The sequence below is a fragment of the Mustela lutreola genome, chromosome 10 (assembly GCF_030435805.1).
Source record: "Mustela lutreola isolate mMusLut2 chromosome 10, mMusLut2.pri, whole genome shotgun sequence".
Lineage (NCBI taxonomy): Eukaryota > Metazoa > Chordata > Mammalia > Carnivora > Mustelidae > Mustela > Mustela lutreola.
This window is the reverse complement of record NC_081299.1, coordinates 54,997,424-55,015,527: the sequence shown is the minus strand read 5'-3', so window position 1 is coordinate 55,015,527 and position 18,104 is coordinate 54,997,424. Positions and strand designations below refer to the sequence as shown.

Below are 18,104 nucleotides of genomic sequence, written 5' to 3'. Positions count from 1 at the left end.
CATATTTATGCATTTTTTACAACACCTCTGAAAGATGTGGGTATAATTTTCCTATTTTCAGTTGAGGAAACGGAAACCTAAGTTCAGAAATTTGGTCGAGGTTACACAGCTCGTAGATGGCAGCACTGGAATTTGAATTTGTGCCTAACTCCAGAGCCTGTGTGCTTCTATAAATCATGTGGTATTCTTTTACTTTATTTATATAGTGCTAAAGAAAATAGTGCTCAGAAAAGGCAAATGATAATGAATTCTTTCCTTGTGGTGGAATAATAAATAATAGAATATCTTTATTTGGCTTCACTTAAGATACAACACAAGGACCATGACTTATATATTCTATTAAATTAATGAAAATTTCCCCATTGTTTTTAAGTTTCAGTTTTAAAATGCAGGGAGAAAATATATGCCCAAAGACTAAGAAAATTAAAGTGATGGCTAGAAGCCTTCTACATTTTACTTTGACCAGGGCATGCATGTATGGGTTTGCTAATGTCGCAAATTCTGCCTGACATTTATTTTCTGTCTGGGGTTCAGTGTGCTTCTTGGACTGGCTCATTTACCTTCATCATTCCTGTAGTATAGGCAGGGGGGAAATACTGTAAGTCACATTCCACCCCAAATCTCCCAAGTGAAATTGCATTCTTTAAAAAAAATAATAAAAAAGACGAAAAAGGATAGAAAACTTGGTTACTAGAATTTGATTATATGGCTTTCCTTTAGGTAATATAGCCTTCTTGAAGAAAAATTCTATGTGAGCCTCTGACCTTTTTGAAGCAGTTCTGTAAAGCTGGTGGGATTCAGAATTGAACCAAACAGGAGTGCTCAGGGCCAACCAACCCTGACCTACATAAAGTTTCTAAGGAGGATTTTCTTGGGATGAGACTTAATCTAATCAGAACACTTTACTATGGAAAAAGATTGGGAGGAAGGGAGTCTGAAGTTAGAAGGTTGTCAGGCTGCTTGGAAGAGGGGTTATACATAAGGCTAGTTCTGCCTGGAATTGCAGGGGCATCATGTTTCTCAGAAGTCCCATTCCATGCACTGGTTTAGCTATGAATACATAGTATCTTCGCACAATCACAGGATGTTGGGCCCCTATTTTTAGCTAGAGTGCTGAAGTACACTGAAGGCATATTTTCTTAGGTTTTTTGTTATTCTGTTCAGTTTACTAAGTTCTGTTCTTGTGCCTGGTGTTCAGCTAAATACTAGAAAACACCAGTTTCCCTAATCCTGCTAGTTATAGGCTTTTTAAGTAATTGTTTAAGTATTTGAGTTCCTAGTGTGTGCTTAAACACTGCTGTAGCTTGATCTCAGAACTAACTATATACTTCAGAAATTCCACTCAGTGACTAACCCAACCACCTGTACAACCTGCCTTTTGTGTGAATGAGTCCTTGGAAAATGACATGTTAAGAACTTCATCCTTTTGGTTTCCTTCTCTTGGAAATTGAGCTCTGATGCCTTCTTCCTGCTTCAGACATATTATAATGGCAAATTTGGTTACTTGTTCTTGTTGTCTGACTTTGAATTCAGAGCGGTGTGCTATTAACTGACATGACTAATTATTGCTAATGACTGTGTTTAAGAGTTAGTACTTCTCATTTCTGAAGACTTCCCTATTGAGTATGAAATTGCTCATTATAACCAGAATCAAGAAGTACTAATCACTGATAAAATGCCTAATGTTCACTTAGCTAGAGAAGAATATGTTCTTCTTTGTTCTTCTATTTATTGTACATTCAGATCTTTTTAAAAGTACTTGCATGTTCTTTAAGTTATTAAAGTGTTGCTTGTGTTTTACAGCTCTGACTTGGCATTTGATCTGGAAGGATATGTTTTCATTCTGATAAATGATGTCCTGACAGCAGCAAATGGTGCCTATGTAAAACAGAAATTAGATTCAAAAGTAGGTAGCAATCTAAATCCTTAAGAGATGTTTATTGGTTATGGGAGTGGTAATGCTTATTTGTCAGGAAAAAGGCCGGGAATAAAGAAAACTACTTCGGAGAGCTGGGGAAGACCTAGGGATCTCTGAGGGTAAAATGCCCATGCTTTGCTCCCCACTTAAGAAATTCTTTCAGTTATTAATTAGCAAATTAGATTTTATAGTTAGCTTTTCCGGAAGGGATTGGGTGATTATTGACTTTGGGAGAGGGATGTAATTAGGGTTGTTCATTACAGGGAAGTGTTCATGGCCATATTCTAGAAGGGTTGGTGAGGAATCTGGGCAAGAAAGAAATATCTGGAAACTCTTGAGCAGATTTGAGAAGTGAGAGTTGAAAGGGGCTGCAGATCAAGAATGCATTTTGTCTATTTGTCCCACCAAATAGTGGGAAACTTTACGGAGCATTAGAATTGCTCTCCCTCTTAGGAGCAACACTGAGTTCCTTGGCCTAGATCTCATACACACGAACTAGCCACACCTATCCTTTTTTTCTTAACTTGCAGCATGCATACAAAGTCTTTACAGGTATTTTTTATTTGTCGGTCTACTATATACTTTAAATATATACCCACTAAGTTTTATTTTTAGATCAAGCCAGACCATCAGAAAGCAGAGTATTTGAGCCACATTGCTTTCACTACATTATGGCATAAGTTCACATTATTGTAAGCAGCTGTGTAGGGGTACCTGGGTGGCTCAGTCAGTCGAGCATCTGACTTTTGGCTTCAGTTTGGGTCTTGATCTTGGGGTCATCAGATTGAGCCCCATGTAGGCTCCATACTCACTAGAGAATCTGTTTGGTTTCTCTCCCTCCATCTCCCCTCGACCCCCCCACAGATGCAGAAATTCAACCTCTCTTAAATAAATAAATCTTAAAAAAAATGAGCAGCTGTGTAGGACTCAGCTGTATATATCATAGGGTTGTTGTTGAAGGAGCTGTCCTTTCTATCATGATGTGTCTTGCGTGAGGACCCACATGAGATTTCACAGATGCCACTATAGTTTTTTCTGAACAGTGGTATATTTTTTATTTCATAATTAAATTTTATAACTGACTGTGACGTTATCTTATTTCCCTACCCATGTTTTCTAAACCATATGACCTTACCGAGTAAGTTTTTAGTCTGCTCTATTATATGTAAAATATTTCTGAAACTACTTCAGGTCATTTTTTTGAGTTGAGATTAGAAATACAAATGCCCAACTACTCAGTGGTAGTATTAATGTCAAGTTTGTATTGTCTAGGTAGGGGTCTTTGCCTTCTCCACATAGAACGAGTGGCCATCCCAGTAGCCTTCATTATTCTCAGAGGTTTGTTTTGAAGATTTTTGAAGAAATGGGAATAGGGTCAGTGTAGATTGTTTCCAACAAATTTTCTTTAAATATACTTTTATGTCTTGTTCTCCATTTATTTGCTGTGGTGACTGTATGATTGTATTTTAATGGAAGCTACTACTATTAAAAATTCTTATCTTTTTGAAACAGCTAGAGAAAAGGGAGCAGTTAGAGGTTTAGCTTTAATATGTTTCTGTTTGTTTTTTTTTTTCCTCAGCCAATTTGCTGCTTTGGAAAATAAGTACCAGTGATAACATTCCATTTGTCCAGCACCCTCCACTGTCTGAAACAGTACTGTCCAATAGAATTTTCTGTGTTGATAGAAGTCTTATATATTTCTGCTGTCCATTAACGGGAGCCACTAGTCACATGTGGCTGCTGTTGAGCACTCGATAAGTGACTGGCACAACCGAGGAACTAAATTAGTAGTTTAATCATAATTAAATTGAAATAACTGCACATGGCTAGTGGCTACTATATAGGACAGTACAGTCTAGAGTACATCCCAGAACCTACAAAAAGCAATGCGTGCTTCTGAGTATTTTATTCCCAGGAGAGTCCTTCAGTTCCTCACTTAAAAATGACTTATGACTCACTTGCATTAGAACTTTTAATCATATTGATCTGCTTTTCATACTTCATGGATTAGGAGCAACATACTAGGAGACAGAATTCAATTTAGAGGCAGAGAGGTGGTATAAAAGGTCGGCTAACAACAGAAGATACAAACAGGAAAACTATAAAAGTCAGATGGAAGTACTCAAAAATGGGGCAGTTAAATGACAGTATGGGCGATATCCTGTAAGAACACAATACAGTAATGCGTATTTATGAGGATACCTTAAATTCAGTACTAGTTGATGTACTACTCTGTTTAAGAGGCAGGGGAAAAGATTTCAAAATAGTTAAGATGAGAAAATAAGAACAGTTTGACATTTAAGTTTTTGGTATTTGTCAGTTGTCTGGATGGTGTGTGTCTGTGTGTAGGCATCCTCTACTTCCTAGATCACACTCGTATCTCTGGCTGACAGAGTATCTGTTGTTAAAGGTTGTTTTCTTCTTCTATGGCCTTTTTCTTGCTGCTTTAGAAATGAGGCACATCTTTTCATCGATGCCAAGGCCACCACGAGCAGTCAATTATTTGTTTTATCTGAGAGGCAGTATGGCCACACTTAGGTGCTGTTAATAAGTCAGAAGTTTTAGTATCACCGATAGTTTCAGGACTGCTAAAATCATGGTCCTTTGAGCTTAAGTCACGTGGTATAAAGACTTTATGCTGCATTTCTGACCTGAATGCAGCTATTGAGTTTAAAACATTTTTAACTTAAAAAAATCATACAGATAATACATATTTATGATGGAAGTAGTAGAAGATGTAGACAAGCAAGAAAAAGAAAATCTAAATCTCCCTCAATTCTACCATCAAGTGAGCAGCACAGTTTTGGAGGGTAAGTGTGTGCACTCATATTTATGTGTACACACTTAACTGTATACAATTTTAAATGAAAAAGCAACATATAATGTTTTCTAACCTATATTTTTCATGTAATGCAGTTTCATGAACCTCTTTCCTTGTCAGTATTATTTAACCTTTTTAGTGGTTGCATAATATTTCTTTCTATGATTGTATCCTCATCTAACCACCTAGTTTTCTGTTGTTGAGTATTTGTTCCCAGTATTTCAAAGCTGCTTTTGAGAAGGTAGATTGACTTTTCACATCATTCAGTCTCCTTACATCAGAGAAGTTAGGTAGATAGTAGATATATAACTAGTCCTTCATCCCCACCCTGCCCCCATCAAACTCTAGCCTACTTTTTCAGGTGACTGCTTCTGGCTGAATGTTTTAGAAGTGTGCAAATCAAAAGTGAACCCAGATTTCTCATACGCTCCCTGTATTTAAAGACATACGTGGTTCTTTTGTTGTTCCCCAGTAGCTGAGGGCACAACGAATCACACTTTTGCCAACTGTAGGTAATCTTCATTGAAACTCACTTAAACATTTTCAGAAATACTTCACTGGCAAGTTACAGCTGTCTGTGTTGGTCTAGGTAGGAGCATGTGTGTTGGTATCTATCCATCTCTCTCTCTCAAATGGCACTTCGTTGTGGTTCTGAAAAGTTAAAGGCCTCAGGGTAGTGTTTATATAGAAGGGTTTGTGTATATTCAAAGTAATGGCTTCCCTGCTTGCTGCTTGGAGGTAGTCAATTGATACTATTTTTATTTCTCTGATTTTTAGCACTCAGTGAATCTCGGACAAATTTAAAATCTTGTATGTTTGCTCTTTTTTCCCCCCTTTTGAAAGCTTACATTATTTCTTAATGTTTGCAAAACAGCTGATTTGCTGTCTGTATGGTTGGGGAGCTGAGTGTGTGTGTGTGTGTGTGTGTGTGTGTGTGTAGGGGTGTGTGTGTATCCTGTATAGAGTTGTGTATGTCTGTCTGCTAGAACCAAATGAAACACCTAATTATTTACTATTCTAGGAGCTGGGGAAATATGGCCTGCTCTATTACAATGCACTGTTCATGATTCTGCCCACCTTGGCCATTGCATATTTTACAGGAGATGCGCAAAAGGTAAGACTTCTTAATTATGATTTAATGTCTTATTTTTTTGAGCTGTATTATTGCTGGTGTCCACAGATAGACTGTGGGGTTGGTAAAAAGTAATGTGCTCACTGAGTGACCAAAAACTGAGAGCTTATTTTTTTAGCTTGTTAATGTCATGCTAACCTTTTTTTCTTGGCATAAGTATTGGATAGTACTAAAATGGCTCAAAATAGCTTTGGCTCTTACCGTAAAAATAGTGCGTGCCAACTAGTGTCCTTCTCTTATGTGTCAGAAAGCTAGAGGAAGGAAATTTTTACATTTCTACTGAACTACAAAATAAGAATAGTGGCAGGCTATCCTCAAGAAACAAAAAATCCTGAATTAGTAAGGTTTCTTCAAACCTAAACAAAATGCTTGGCTTTCTAGAAGTTCTGTTTTATGGTACAGTTATTATGCTGGCTTAAATCCCAAGCTGGGTTTTTTCCTCAGGAGGTATTTAGCACCATGTGGTAACTTAACTGTGTAAATAGGAACTAATATAATACTTTACTCATTTTCTGAAATGATTAGCTAAATAAACCCAGAATAGAGTAGCAAATAAATCAATACAACATTTTTTCTTTAAAGGAAACCCATATTCATAGGAGAAAAATTGATAAATAATCCATTTTGTTAGGATTCACAAAATTTGGCAAACTAGATAAAAATCTAGAATTTACCAAGTTTCTGTAACAAGATTTCTTCTAATGAGTCCTCTGGCTAGTAGTCTCTTCAGAACAAATGTGTTGATTATTTACTCTAATGACAGAAACAATTTCTACATACCAATGGGAGCCAAAATAAAAGTTCTGAAAATAGTTAGATTATGAAAAAATTGTTCTTCAAAGATAGAAGACCTTATAAAGCTTATAAAGGTGCTTTGTTTTATTCATCAAGAATGCTTTCTTTTTAAAAACTGGCACAGAGGGACTCCTGAGTGGCTATGTCGGTTATATGTCTGCCTTTAGCTCAGGTCGTGATCCCACATCCAGGACATCCAGATCAAGTCCCGCATCAGGCTCTCTGCTGAGCAGGAAGTCTGCTTCTCTTTTTCCCTCTGCTTCTCCCTCTCCTTCTGCCTCTCCCCTTGTTGTGGTCTTTCTCTGACAAATATATAAAATCTTTAAAAAAAATTAAAAATAAAATAATAAAAAACTGGCATAGATCATCTTGAACAGGTATAAATGTTTTAATGAACTGTGACCTGGCTGCCAGCAGACCTAAAAGTGACTCCAAAGTAGGAAATAGAGCTGTTGCTCTGACTAATAAAGAGTGTTGAATAAATATTTTATGATTGTGAAAAAAGTGGGAAGAGAAACTAATTTATTTATTGAGTCCCTATTATGTGCTAGTTACTTCATGTTGTAATATAATGTAGTCCCCAGAACAGCTCTAGAAAGTTTGAACTATCTCTCTTTTACCAATGTGGAACTAAGACTTAGTCCCTTGCCCAATGCCATACTGTCGGTGGGTAGAGTCAGGATTTAAACTCAGGCCTAACTCCAGAAGCCATGGTCTCCCAGTGTTCGTCCTCCCTCTAGGAGACTCTGGCCGAAGCACCTCTTACTCTTTAGCTTTGGGCCAAGGATGTAACGTAAAGTAGCCGGGCCCCTCATGGCAGCATGGGTGGTTCCAAATCTTGAGGCCAATCTGTACATGACAAGTTGGAAGAATTAACGTAGTTAGGTATTTTATAGACTTGGCAAAGATGCAATTCTCATTAATTGGAAACTTTGACGAGTAGCTTGTAGATACTTGAAAAAATGGACCAAAGGAGATAATTCTTCATTCCAAAGGGATGATCATTTAACTAGAAGTTATCTGCCAGGTTATAGCATTATTCATGCATATTTGAAAGTTCAGTAACATTCAGCTTGAAATGCTGATTGAGAGTGTTTCATCAGAGTGAAAAAAGTTGCCATGTCATCTACATATAGGTTGAGGTTTAGATTTTTCCTCTTATTTTTTTCTTTTTTATGTGGAGGAGTAGAATTTGAGTAATCTTTTTGTTGTTTTCAACAAAAGTGCCAGGCAAAGGTCGAGAAAGGTTTATTTTGGAAGAAATGTTTTTTAAAAAAATGACAGAATTCACCTAAATACTTTCAAGCTAGGATGATAAACTAGTAGAAGATGAATTTATTTTTCTGTAATCAAATCCTGTCAGCATTTTGGTTTCACATAAATGTTGTTTATCCTCACTCTTATTATTAGTTAATATTGTTCTTATAAAACATTTTCTGGGGGGTAGATGGGCACACTGTCTGGCAGTCTCATAATATCATACTTTTTTTCTTAACATTCTGTCCTTCATATGCTCTCCTTCTGACCTTCTCAAATAGTTAAGTGTTACTGTATGTCTCACTATGTTAGGCTCAGGTGATAAGAAAAAAAGATGAATTAGATGGCTTTCTTGCCTTTGAGGGCCATCCAGTTTCCTTGGGGAGTAGACCTATCAACATCAGAGCAAAACTGTTATAGCGTTTTGGGGGCATTGTGGGATGTAAAAGGGAATCATTTCTGTCTTCTGGTTGGGGATGAGATGCCTCATTGAATTTTGCCTCCAAACAGAATTGAAATATAAGTGACATGAATAATCAGTGTTATCTTGGTAGGTTATAAATTACATTTGAAACTTAGGAAGTGAGAATTCTGTTTGACTCTGTTCCTAAATTCCTTAGGAGACAATATACTGCAATTTCATTTTAAGTTCAATTGAGATGAGTATTTCTCAGCATTTTCATTGTGCTAAGAAAGCTATATGTTAAGTTCTCTGTGGCATATATGAGAAATATGACATAGTCCTTGCCACACGAGGGAGATGCTGGCATGTTACAGGGATGGTGTAAGGTCTGGCACCAAAGTGCATGCCCATCAGTCAGTACAATAAATATTTAGGAAGAAATGGGTGTGGATTGAATATCAAGATTCGCTTTTTAGAACAGATGGGGCTTGGTTTTCTTGTCCACCAAGTACAACAAGAAATGCTAACCTGTGCTGGGAGTTGTTAGAGATATAACTCAGGTAACTAGCTTGCTCTTATTACCCAGCACAGAAACAGTGTGTGGAAGCCACAGGCGGCCTGATGCATCCAGGAAGCTCACGGTGGTCTGTGATAGGCTGCGGTTGTTCTCCCGGTGCTGGAAGATTCATTTTCGTAGTAGTCAGTAGTCTGTCTGTCTGAAGTCCTGGCAGAAAGGGTTTCTTAGGACAGAGGGGATATATGGCAGAATTTTGCATGAGAGTTTTCTAGTATTTTGATTCGTTTTCAGGAGGTATCTTTTAAACTTGTGCTTTTCCTTTAAGATGCATATGTGTGTAAGTAGACGTGCATGTGTGTGTATTTTTTTTATAAAAGAGTGGACACTTTTTAATGGGGCAGTTTATCATTAAAGCTGTTCCCATATTAGCAATTTGAGGCTACTTCTGGCATTTAGGATGACTTTACTTATGAGATATGTACCCAACAGGATGCTTCTGCATAAATCATTTTCCCTGATCCTCGTTACATACCTGAGAGATCGGTATGTTATTTGACTTATAGAAGTTAAGGACATGATTAAACCTCCACAGTGACAGAGTGGAGCTAGAATCAGTCTGTCTGACTTCAGATCGAGCTCTTACTGTTGGCCTGACTAGTACTCTCAGAGCCATGCACTGCCTCTCTGACTTACATTTTTACCCCCGTTTGGGAATTCCATGCAGGGCTCTCTTAAGAACAAGCTACTGAATGTGAGGAACGTCATCAGAGTAGTAGCAGAAGTGCAGTTTCTGCAGCTTGGCCTGGTTATTACTTAATCTTTTACAAATAATCATATTTCTTTTGTTCAACAAATATTTACTGAGTGTACTGAGTGCTTTACTCAGGTGCTGTTCTAAATTTAAGAAAAAAAAAAGAAAGAAAAAAGACATGTCCCGCTTAAAGGAGCTTGCAACCCAGTGGGTGAGATCAACTAAACCTAGATTTGTATCATAAGAACCAGGAGGAAAAACAGAACAAGGAGGAGAGTGATTGGGGAAGAACTGCTAGGGATAAGGTGGCTAGAGAAAGCATCTTCATTAGTTTCACTTGAGCAGGCATTGGACTGAGTGGACTGAGACCAGTTTGTGTGGCTCTTTGGAAGGGTCCTCTAGATGGAGGGAGGAGTGGGTTCTGAGTGCTGAAGTGGGGGTGCCTTACCTTCTTCACAGGGAGCATTTTTTGAGTAGGTGAATACCAGGAGGATCAAGGTGGGCCTTGAAGGATGTGGAGGAAGAGAAACCAAAGGAACATTCCAGGGGGAATGGATATCATGAGCACAGACGTAGTCGTGGGTTCAGCCTCATCAGTATTCTTAGAGGGTGGCAGTTAAAGACGTTGGAGACCTTCAAAGAGACCTTATAGAGCATCTGGTTTAAGACTCTTTTCACCATTGGGGGAGTCAGGACCCAGATTGGGCTCAGGACTAGAACCCTGATTTCCTGACTATAACTAGTACTCTTGTTCCCCCCACCCCACGTATCATACCCGCCTTCCCTCTGAGCTGGGACAAGTGATAGATACAGGAATTTGAAATTTACTCTGCAGAGATGATGAATTCCTAAAAGTTCCTGACATAGGAGGTAGAGTGGAAAATTGGGGGCAGAATGCAGAAGAAACATCCAGTTGGATGAAGCAATTAGTAACATCCAGTTCTGGCCTTGACCGCTGTCTGATTTTGGATGAATCCCTTCTGCTCCTCCACCCTGCAGTGTCATGTGTAAACTGAGTAGGTTGTATCAGTTGAGTTGGTTAGTTTTCTAGGTAGGGCCCTTTCCTGGGCTGAGACAGAATTTCTGAGGAGCAGAAGGCATGCCCATGTGGAGACTAGCTGCTGCTGTTCTGACGGTTGGCATGAGCCCAGCTCCTCCCTGAGTCCCGAATACCAGTGCTTCTGAACTTGCTCTTCTCTTTTGGACTCCTGGCTTTCTTGACCCAGAGCCATTTTCCATGGAAGCTCTGTATGTATTTATTATATGAAAAGATCAACAAGATAGATTTTTAAAGTGTGGTGTAAAATTGCGTATGTTATGCTATGTTTTGAATAAAATAGGGAAAAATAAGACTATATATATATATGTATACATTTTATTTGCTGATTTAGTAAAGAAACTCTGGAAGAATATGCAAGAAGCAAAGTAACCACCAATTTGTGTCTGAGCCTATGTGTGAGAACAGATAAGTATAGAACAGGAATGGGAAGGAAACTTTTCACTGTTTATCTTTTTATATTTTTTTGATTGTGGAGCCATGTAAATGTATTTTAAATTACCTTTTATAAAAGGAACAGCAAGAAAAAGATTAAGTTTTTCTATAAATAATGACTATCCTATGATGAATCCCAGTTTAAAATTACTGGGGGTGGTGGGACAAATTAATTAATTCTCATTATTCAGAGTTGGAGACTCTTGATCCAGGATGCAGATTAAAGCAAAATCCAAATTGTTTTTCTCAAAATATCACTGTTAACCTTAGAAGGCAGAGGAGAGAAAAGTCTCCTGTGTTAGGGCAGGAAACCAGTAAGAGGGCTCCGAAAGTTCAGCTCCCCAGGGTGGCAGGAGTTCTACAGAGTAGTGGATGGGGCTTACACAGTCTTTAAGCAAGAATTGAAGGCCAAGGAAGAAGGAAACCTAAATTATCATAAATATTGAAAGACAGGATCCAATCGAACAGTTTATCCCAGTGAGCACATAATGCATATCCTTGGCAAAGCTTTCTGAGAAGCCAAATGTCTATATTGGGGGGGTGGGGTGGGGTGTGTGTGTGTGTGTGTGTGTGTAGTTTTTTAAGAAGTTTATCCAAGATTCTCAAAGTCCTGGCTTTACCAGAAGCCAATGAACCAATATAGACAACATTTAGTTCTTTTAAAACATGTCTTCTAATTTTAAAACATTCTCTTTCTTAAAAATACAGTGTATTTGGGCGCCTGGGTGGCTCAGTGGGTTAAAGCCTCTGCCTTCAGCCCAGGTCATGATCCTAGCATGCTGGGATCAAGTCCCCACATTGGGCTCTCTGCTCAGCAGTGAGCCTGCTTCCCCTTCTCTCTGCCTGCCTCTCTGCCTGCTTGTAATCTCTGTCTATCAAATAAATTAAATAAATAAAAAATTAAAAAAACAAAAACAGTGTATTTAAAAGCCAGCTCAGTGTTAATAAAAGACATCTGGTTAACACGGATAAAGGTAGATCAAGCATCATTTGAATAATGGCTTTCCAGAGTGTCAGTTAAGACAGACTGTGTTTAAACTTGTTAGTTGTTGACTCCAAAAGGGAATGTGTACAGCACAAAGCCAGTGATTCACAGTCACAGGAATTGGAACCTGGCTTTTTGACAGCATACCCTGCTAGGTGTTCTCACGTAGAGATGGAGGAACAGACCCCTTGCTGTAGCTCTCACAAGGCCAGTACTGTAGTCATGGGTACATTGTATAATGTCTTCATTATATCACTGGCTAAATTACATGGCTCAGATGAGTTTTACAGGAAAAGTTGCTGTGTGGATGGGTTACGTGGAGATGTCTCTTACTAAGCATTGCTGTCTAGATAATGAAGAATTTTAGGGGGCGCCTGGGTGGCTCAGTGGATTAAGCCACTGCCTTCGGCTCAGGTCATGATCTCAGTTTCCTGGGATCGAGCCCCGCATCGGGCTCTTTGCTCAGCGGGAGCCTGCTTCTCTCTCTCTCTGCCTGACTCTCCGCCTACTTGTGATTTCTCTCTCTGTGTCAAATAAATAATAAATAAAAAATCTTTAAAAAAAAAAAAAAAAAAGAATTTTAGGCTGTTGGTTCAGCCTGTCCACCATTATTAATTTTTTCTGGGTCATTCTGGAGATGGTACAGACCGATTCTCAAACCCTGAGTTATTCTTTCCACACTGACAGGTCCCTTCTGCTTTCTGGGCATTGGTGTCCTCATACGTAAAACAAGTGGGTTGCATCAGTTATTCTTCAGTGAGGAATGACTTTCTCTTCGCCCTATATGTTGTTTGATGGACACAGTAATGTGGTTACCCACCCTTACCTTCGAGGGTAGGCCTTCTTCACAAAGAAAAGTAAATGACCCTATTAATAAGCTGGAGTGTGGGGTTTTTGCCATGTTACATAGATTTTAGGTAGGTGGCAGAGCCTAGTGAGAAGAGAGAGTGAAGGTATCTGGGTTCTAGTTCCTTGTCAGAGCTAGGAGCAGGAGAGGGCAGAGCAGAAGCGATGGCCAGTAGTTACAATAGTGCAGAGGATAGGGTGGGTAACCCAGGACCACTGGCTCCGTGAACTTGTCTGACTGTTGCAAGGTAGGCAGGGAACCATGGAGGCCATTTGCTCCACCACTGACCTTATCTTCTGCCTTAGTAACTTTCCTAGCAGTTTACTTTCCAGGATAAGGTTTCAGGTTTTTTCTCAGTAGTTTTTTGGGAAAAGAATTTTCCAAATAGAATGCTGTCATTCATCCACATTTTTTTCTTTACCATAAAGTTTAAAAACTAAGTGATTTATTTTTAGACTTTATAGTAAGCAGGTTTCAAAACTTCTAAGGTATCAAAACGTATAAAAAATAATCATTTGGATTTTATTTCAAATCTCAATTAAGCTGGTGACCCTTTACTTAGCAAATTTTCCTGGGAGTGAGAATGTTACATCTAAGACTCAAGTGTACCCTGAAATTATTCCATCCTTACTAAATCAGGGGTGATGAATTCGTGCTTATGATCTCCTGCGCTCAGTGTAGACATTGCCATGTAGTCCCCACGCTTCCTTGCTAAACCTAGACAGAGCCTCAGACTGTCCACCCACATAGTAGTTCAGACGGCCAGAGTTGGTTGAGTAGAGCTGATAGAAGATAAAATCCCTATCCCTAGACTAGATTTTATTGATTATGTTGTTGATTATGTGCTGTTCGTGCCTAATCTTACACAGACACTCGCTTTCTTAATTTCCTTAACCTAAGCAACTAGAGAACACATTTTTTTTTTTAATTTAGCTTTCTTTTTCAAATATTTTTGTTAACTGAAAAGTCTCATTCAAACCAAATGCCTATTTTTAGGAAGTGGTAGGTCCATGTAACCTATTTGCCCGTTGATTATGCCATCTTTTCATGCCTATGTTGTATATTGGTCGATGGTATTAAATTACACCACCAGCACCTATAGAAACGGAGACTTTGTTCAAAACAGGAGGAAAGCCTGAACATCTTTGTATGTGCTGTCTGTAGTCACAGCTACTGCTCAGCCCAGATGGAGGATTTCAGGCCTTGTGGCAGGGAGCCCATCTCGTCCTGTGTCACACAGAATGACCCAGCAAGGCCTTCTTTTCACAGTGGCTCTTCTGTTAGCTTTCTCTAGAGGCAGAAGTTTTGCTTTAAATGTTGTTTTTTTTTCCTCTCCTGATTAACAAAATATATGCTTCCTGTGCTTTCTGTGTTCCCTGTCTTAGGGAAAAGAAAAATTTGCATGCAAATCTGTCACTGAGAGATAACAATGTTGGAAGTTTAAGTGAATAATAATCTCTTCTGTATGTGAATTTTGTAAAGTGCTTGCATTTCGCTCCCTCCGTTGGTTTCTCACAAGAGGCGGCTGGAGCAGACTGTTTTCAATATTTATAATGTGGATAGAGACTTAGAGAGGCTAAGTGACTTTATGATGGACTCACAGAAAGTTAATAGCAGATTTAGAATTCAAACACCCACTTTTTGACTCAGGGGTCCAACAGCAGCCATGTGAAGCTATCTAGGAGAAAAAATTCAGAATATATTACCTTGTCTTTGGTTTTCCCCAGTACTTAACTAATGGAACGATGATGGGTTATGGAGCTGAGCAGACACCTAGTAGCTGGATAATTTTGGGAGAGTTACTTAACATGTCTGTGTGTAGGACATAATAGGCTCTTAATAGGCAGTAGCTTTGGTTGTTTTTTCATGCCATCTTTATGACCTGGAGAGTAGACTCCCCTGGCCGGTGGTACTGGTGGGTCAGATTTCTCCTTCAGCTATACTTTCAAATGGCTGCTGCTTGTTCTGTTGCAGCCAGAGGGCCCGTTCCTGTGGCAAAGCAGAGGAATGCAACAGGCTGCTGGTGCCAGACGGGCTTTCTCCAGAAACAGGCCTAGTATTTAGGGAAGGAAATAATCCCATGAGAATTGTTTTCCTGTTTTTGAATTTTATGTAAATGGAATCATGTTCATGGGATTTATTTTAATATTCCACAGATACAGTTAATATGTTTCCAGAGGGGATTGTGCAGTATGTATTTGGGTGTTTTTGTATATAAAATTTAATGCTCAGAGTAGAGAGCCTTAGACTTGGTGTATATAGACTCAGGGCCTCCATGTATTAACTGTGTTATCTAAAGTAAGTCACTCACTGTCTTCTGGGGATAAGGCTTGGTCCTATCTACCTCACAGGGGTGTCATGGGGATCACATGACATTGATGTATGTAGAAGCATTTTGCAAACTATAAAGCATTCCATAAATATAAAGGTAGTTATAATTTGTTCCTTCGTTTATTAGCGGTTACCTGACTAAACTCTCTTCAGCATAGTGCCCCTGGGCCAGCTGTGGGGCCTGGCACATGACTGGGGACTTAGATGTCAAAATGTACATTTAGGAGGAGATATTTAGAGCTAAGGCAGAAAGGAGCTCAGGTGTAAAGAGAGGTTTATTTGAGGCCTTTACCAAATAACTGATTTCTTTCCACTCCTCGGTCACTGATAGCAAAAAGAATTAGAAATAATATTTACACATAATTAACATCACTTATTGAACTGGATGGACCTCCTTCACATCAGGCATTATATCCATGTTGTCTTTAATTCTGATAACAACTCTACAAGATAGGCCTTAATATTCCTCTTATTATTTATGCAGAAACTAAGGTTCAGCAAATCCTTATGGTCCATCACACTGGCTTTATTCTCTTAGTGACTTTGGGGTAAAAGAGTAACTTATCTAGGAAAGGAGGGTAATTTAGAGTTGAGGAAGGTTCTTAGGGCTGAGATTTCTTTTATGTGTTTCAGCTTCAGGGAAATAAAGTCTCTCCTTTTAAAGCTGATCTAACACTCATGTTAGAATTGGAAGAAACTTTAACAGGCACCCCCTTTAACCTCGCTCACAGAAGCTAAGGCTGTGTAATGAAGCAGGGGTGGGCTCGTGCCATGTCCTGGGCTTCTGATGCCTGGTATGCTGCTTTCACAGGGCCCATGGCTTTTCCTGCTGGGTACTGGTAAGCCTCTCAGAGAGACTTCTTCCAGTGCCCAGCTGCTGGTTTGCTGGGTTATGCCTTTTCTCCTCCAAGAAAGAAAAAATAAATTCAGTGCAAAAACTAATGAGTCTAATGCCAGTAAAATGACTTTTACCATTTTAAGGAAATTGAAAATGACATAGATTTAGTAGGAAACTTGAAATCTATTTAGTAGCATTACAGGTAGGTTTGTGGGTGTATTAAAAAGTAAATTCACCTTCTCAGCCTATAGAAAATGATGCTAAGCCAGGGAGCATGGATATTTAATTCACTTTAGTTATTTGTGCCTAACAACATACAAACACTTGGGAGCAAGGCAGATGTGACATTTGACATTGTTCCTGCTCTCAAGGAATTGATAGTCTTGCTGATAGAGGCAGTCTCCTGAGTTCTAGGCCTGTGCTTTATTGTGCTTTAATGGTTTCTCATCATACCATATTTACAGGTATGGAAGAGCATAGCACAATGCTCTGTATGACTTCTTTCCTTTATTCTTTGTTCTCTAACAACGAGTTGTGGAACACTTTCTATTTGCTGTCACTTCGTTAAGCATGATGGTTACAGAGATAAACCCTGAAGGCATTCACAGTGCCTGGGTAGATGATCTACGTACGGAGAGTCACGTACATGCAGGTACTTAGTCACATATATGCAGTGTCCGTGATAAAAGTAGCACTTAGTGTTTTGGACAGTTTGGCAGGAGAACGCCTGATGTGAATGTGGGTTTTTGTGCAGAGCTTTCCAGTGGAAGCATCGTTAGAGATAGGTTTATAATTCATGTCAGTGATTGAATTTGAACTTTTGCTTCTAGCCATGATGGAATAATAGGGATAGGCTTTATCTTCTTGCCTTAACCTACTAGAATACTGAATATATGTGAAAAATGGTTTCAGACATTGGACAACAAGTAGTAAAGGATTGTGGAAAGAGAAAGGATGAGAGGAGAAAAGAGGGATATAAAAAAAGACCAAATTAAACTTCTAGGGATGAAAAATATGATCTGAATTGAAAATAAAGCAGAAGGTATTAAATAGCAAGCAGATTAGACACTGCAGAAAAAAGATCAGTGAATTAAAGAAATAGCAATAGAAACTAATAGAAATAGCAATAGATACTATAGAAACTAGTGCTTCCAAGATGAAGCACATGGAGAAAAAAGCCTTGAAAACAAATGAACAGATAACTAGTAACTAGTATAACTATGAGGTGTAATATGAGTAACTATTGTCCTGAGCAAGGGGTGGGGATAGGGTTTGAGGAGTTAATGGAAGATTTTCTTTCCAAATTTGATGAAAACTAAATCCACACATACAAGGCTCAACAAATGGTAAGTTATAGTAAAATGGTAAGTTAAAGTACCATAAAGAGGGACAATTTTAATGCTGAAAGAGTTATATCAAGTAGCATAACAATCCTGAATGTATGTGTACTTAATGAGAAAGCCTCAAAATATATGAAGCAAAAACTCATGAAGCCGAATGTAAAGCACTTGAACACCATCATCAACTAATATGACCTAATTGACATTTATGGAGCACTCAACAACAGTAAATAAATCTCTTCAAGTGCAAATGGGACATTTACCAAGATAAACTATATTCTGGGTCATAAAACAAGTGTTAATAGTTTAAAAAATAATTGAAATAATAGAAAGTATATTCCCTGGCCAGAACAGAATTAAACTAGAAATTAATAACATAGAGATCTATGGAAAAATCTTCAAATACTTGGAAATAAACACACCTCTCAATAGCACCTGCTTCCAAGAAAAAATCATGCAGAAGATTAGAAATCATTTAGAATGAATGAGAGTCAGAACACCACATAGCAAAATTTATGGGTTGCTGCTAAAGGAATGCTTAGAGGGAATTCTATAGCTTAATTAAATGCATACATTAGAAAAAAAGAGAGATAAAAAATCATTGACCTAATAAGCTTTTCCCTTAAGAAAGTAGAAAAAAAAAGAGCAGGCTAAACCCAAACGAAAAATGAGGAAGT

General features: G+C 38.5%; 1 protein-coding gene across 1 annotated transcript in view; it reads left to right on the top strand.

The window, feature by feature from the left end:
• SLC35D1 (solute carrier family 35 member D1) overlaps positions 1 to 18,104 on the top strand; it is a 51,876-nt gene that overhangs the window by 4,769 nt on the left and 29,003 nt on the right. The window contains exons 7-8 of the mRNA XM_059135829.1: positions 1,804 to 1,906; positions 5,761 to 5,853. Of these exons, the coding sequence (XP_058991812.1) occupies positions 1,804 to 1,906; positions 5,761 to 5,853 (196 nt within the window). The remainder of the gene's footprint in view (positions 1 to 1,803; positions 1,907 to 5,760; positions 5,854 to 18,104) is intronic.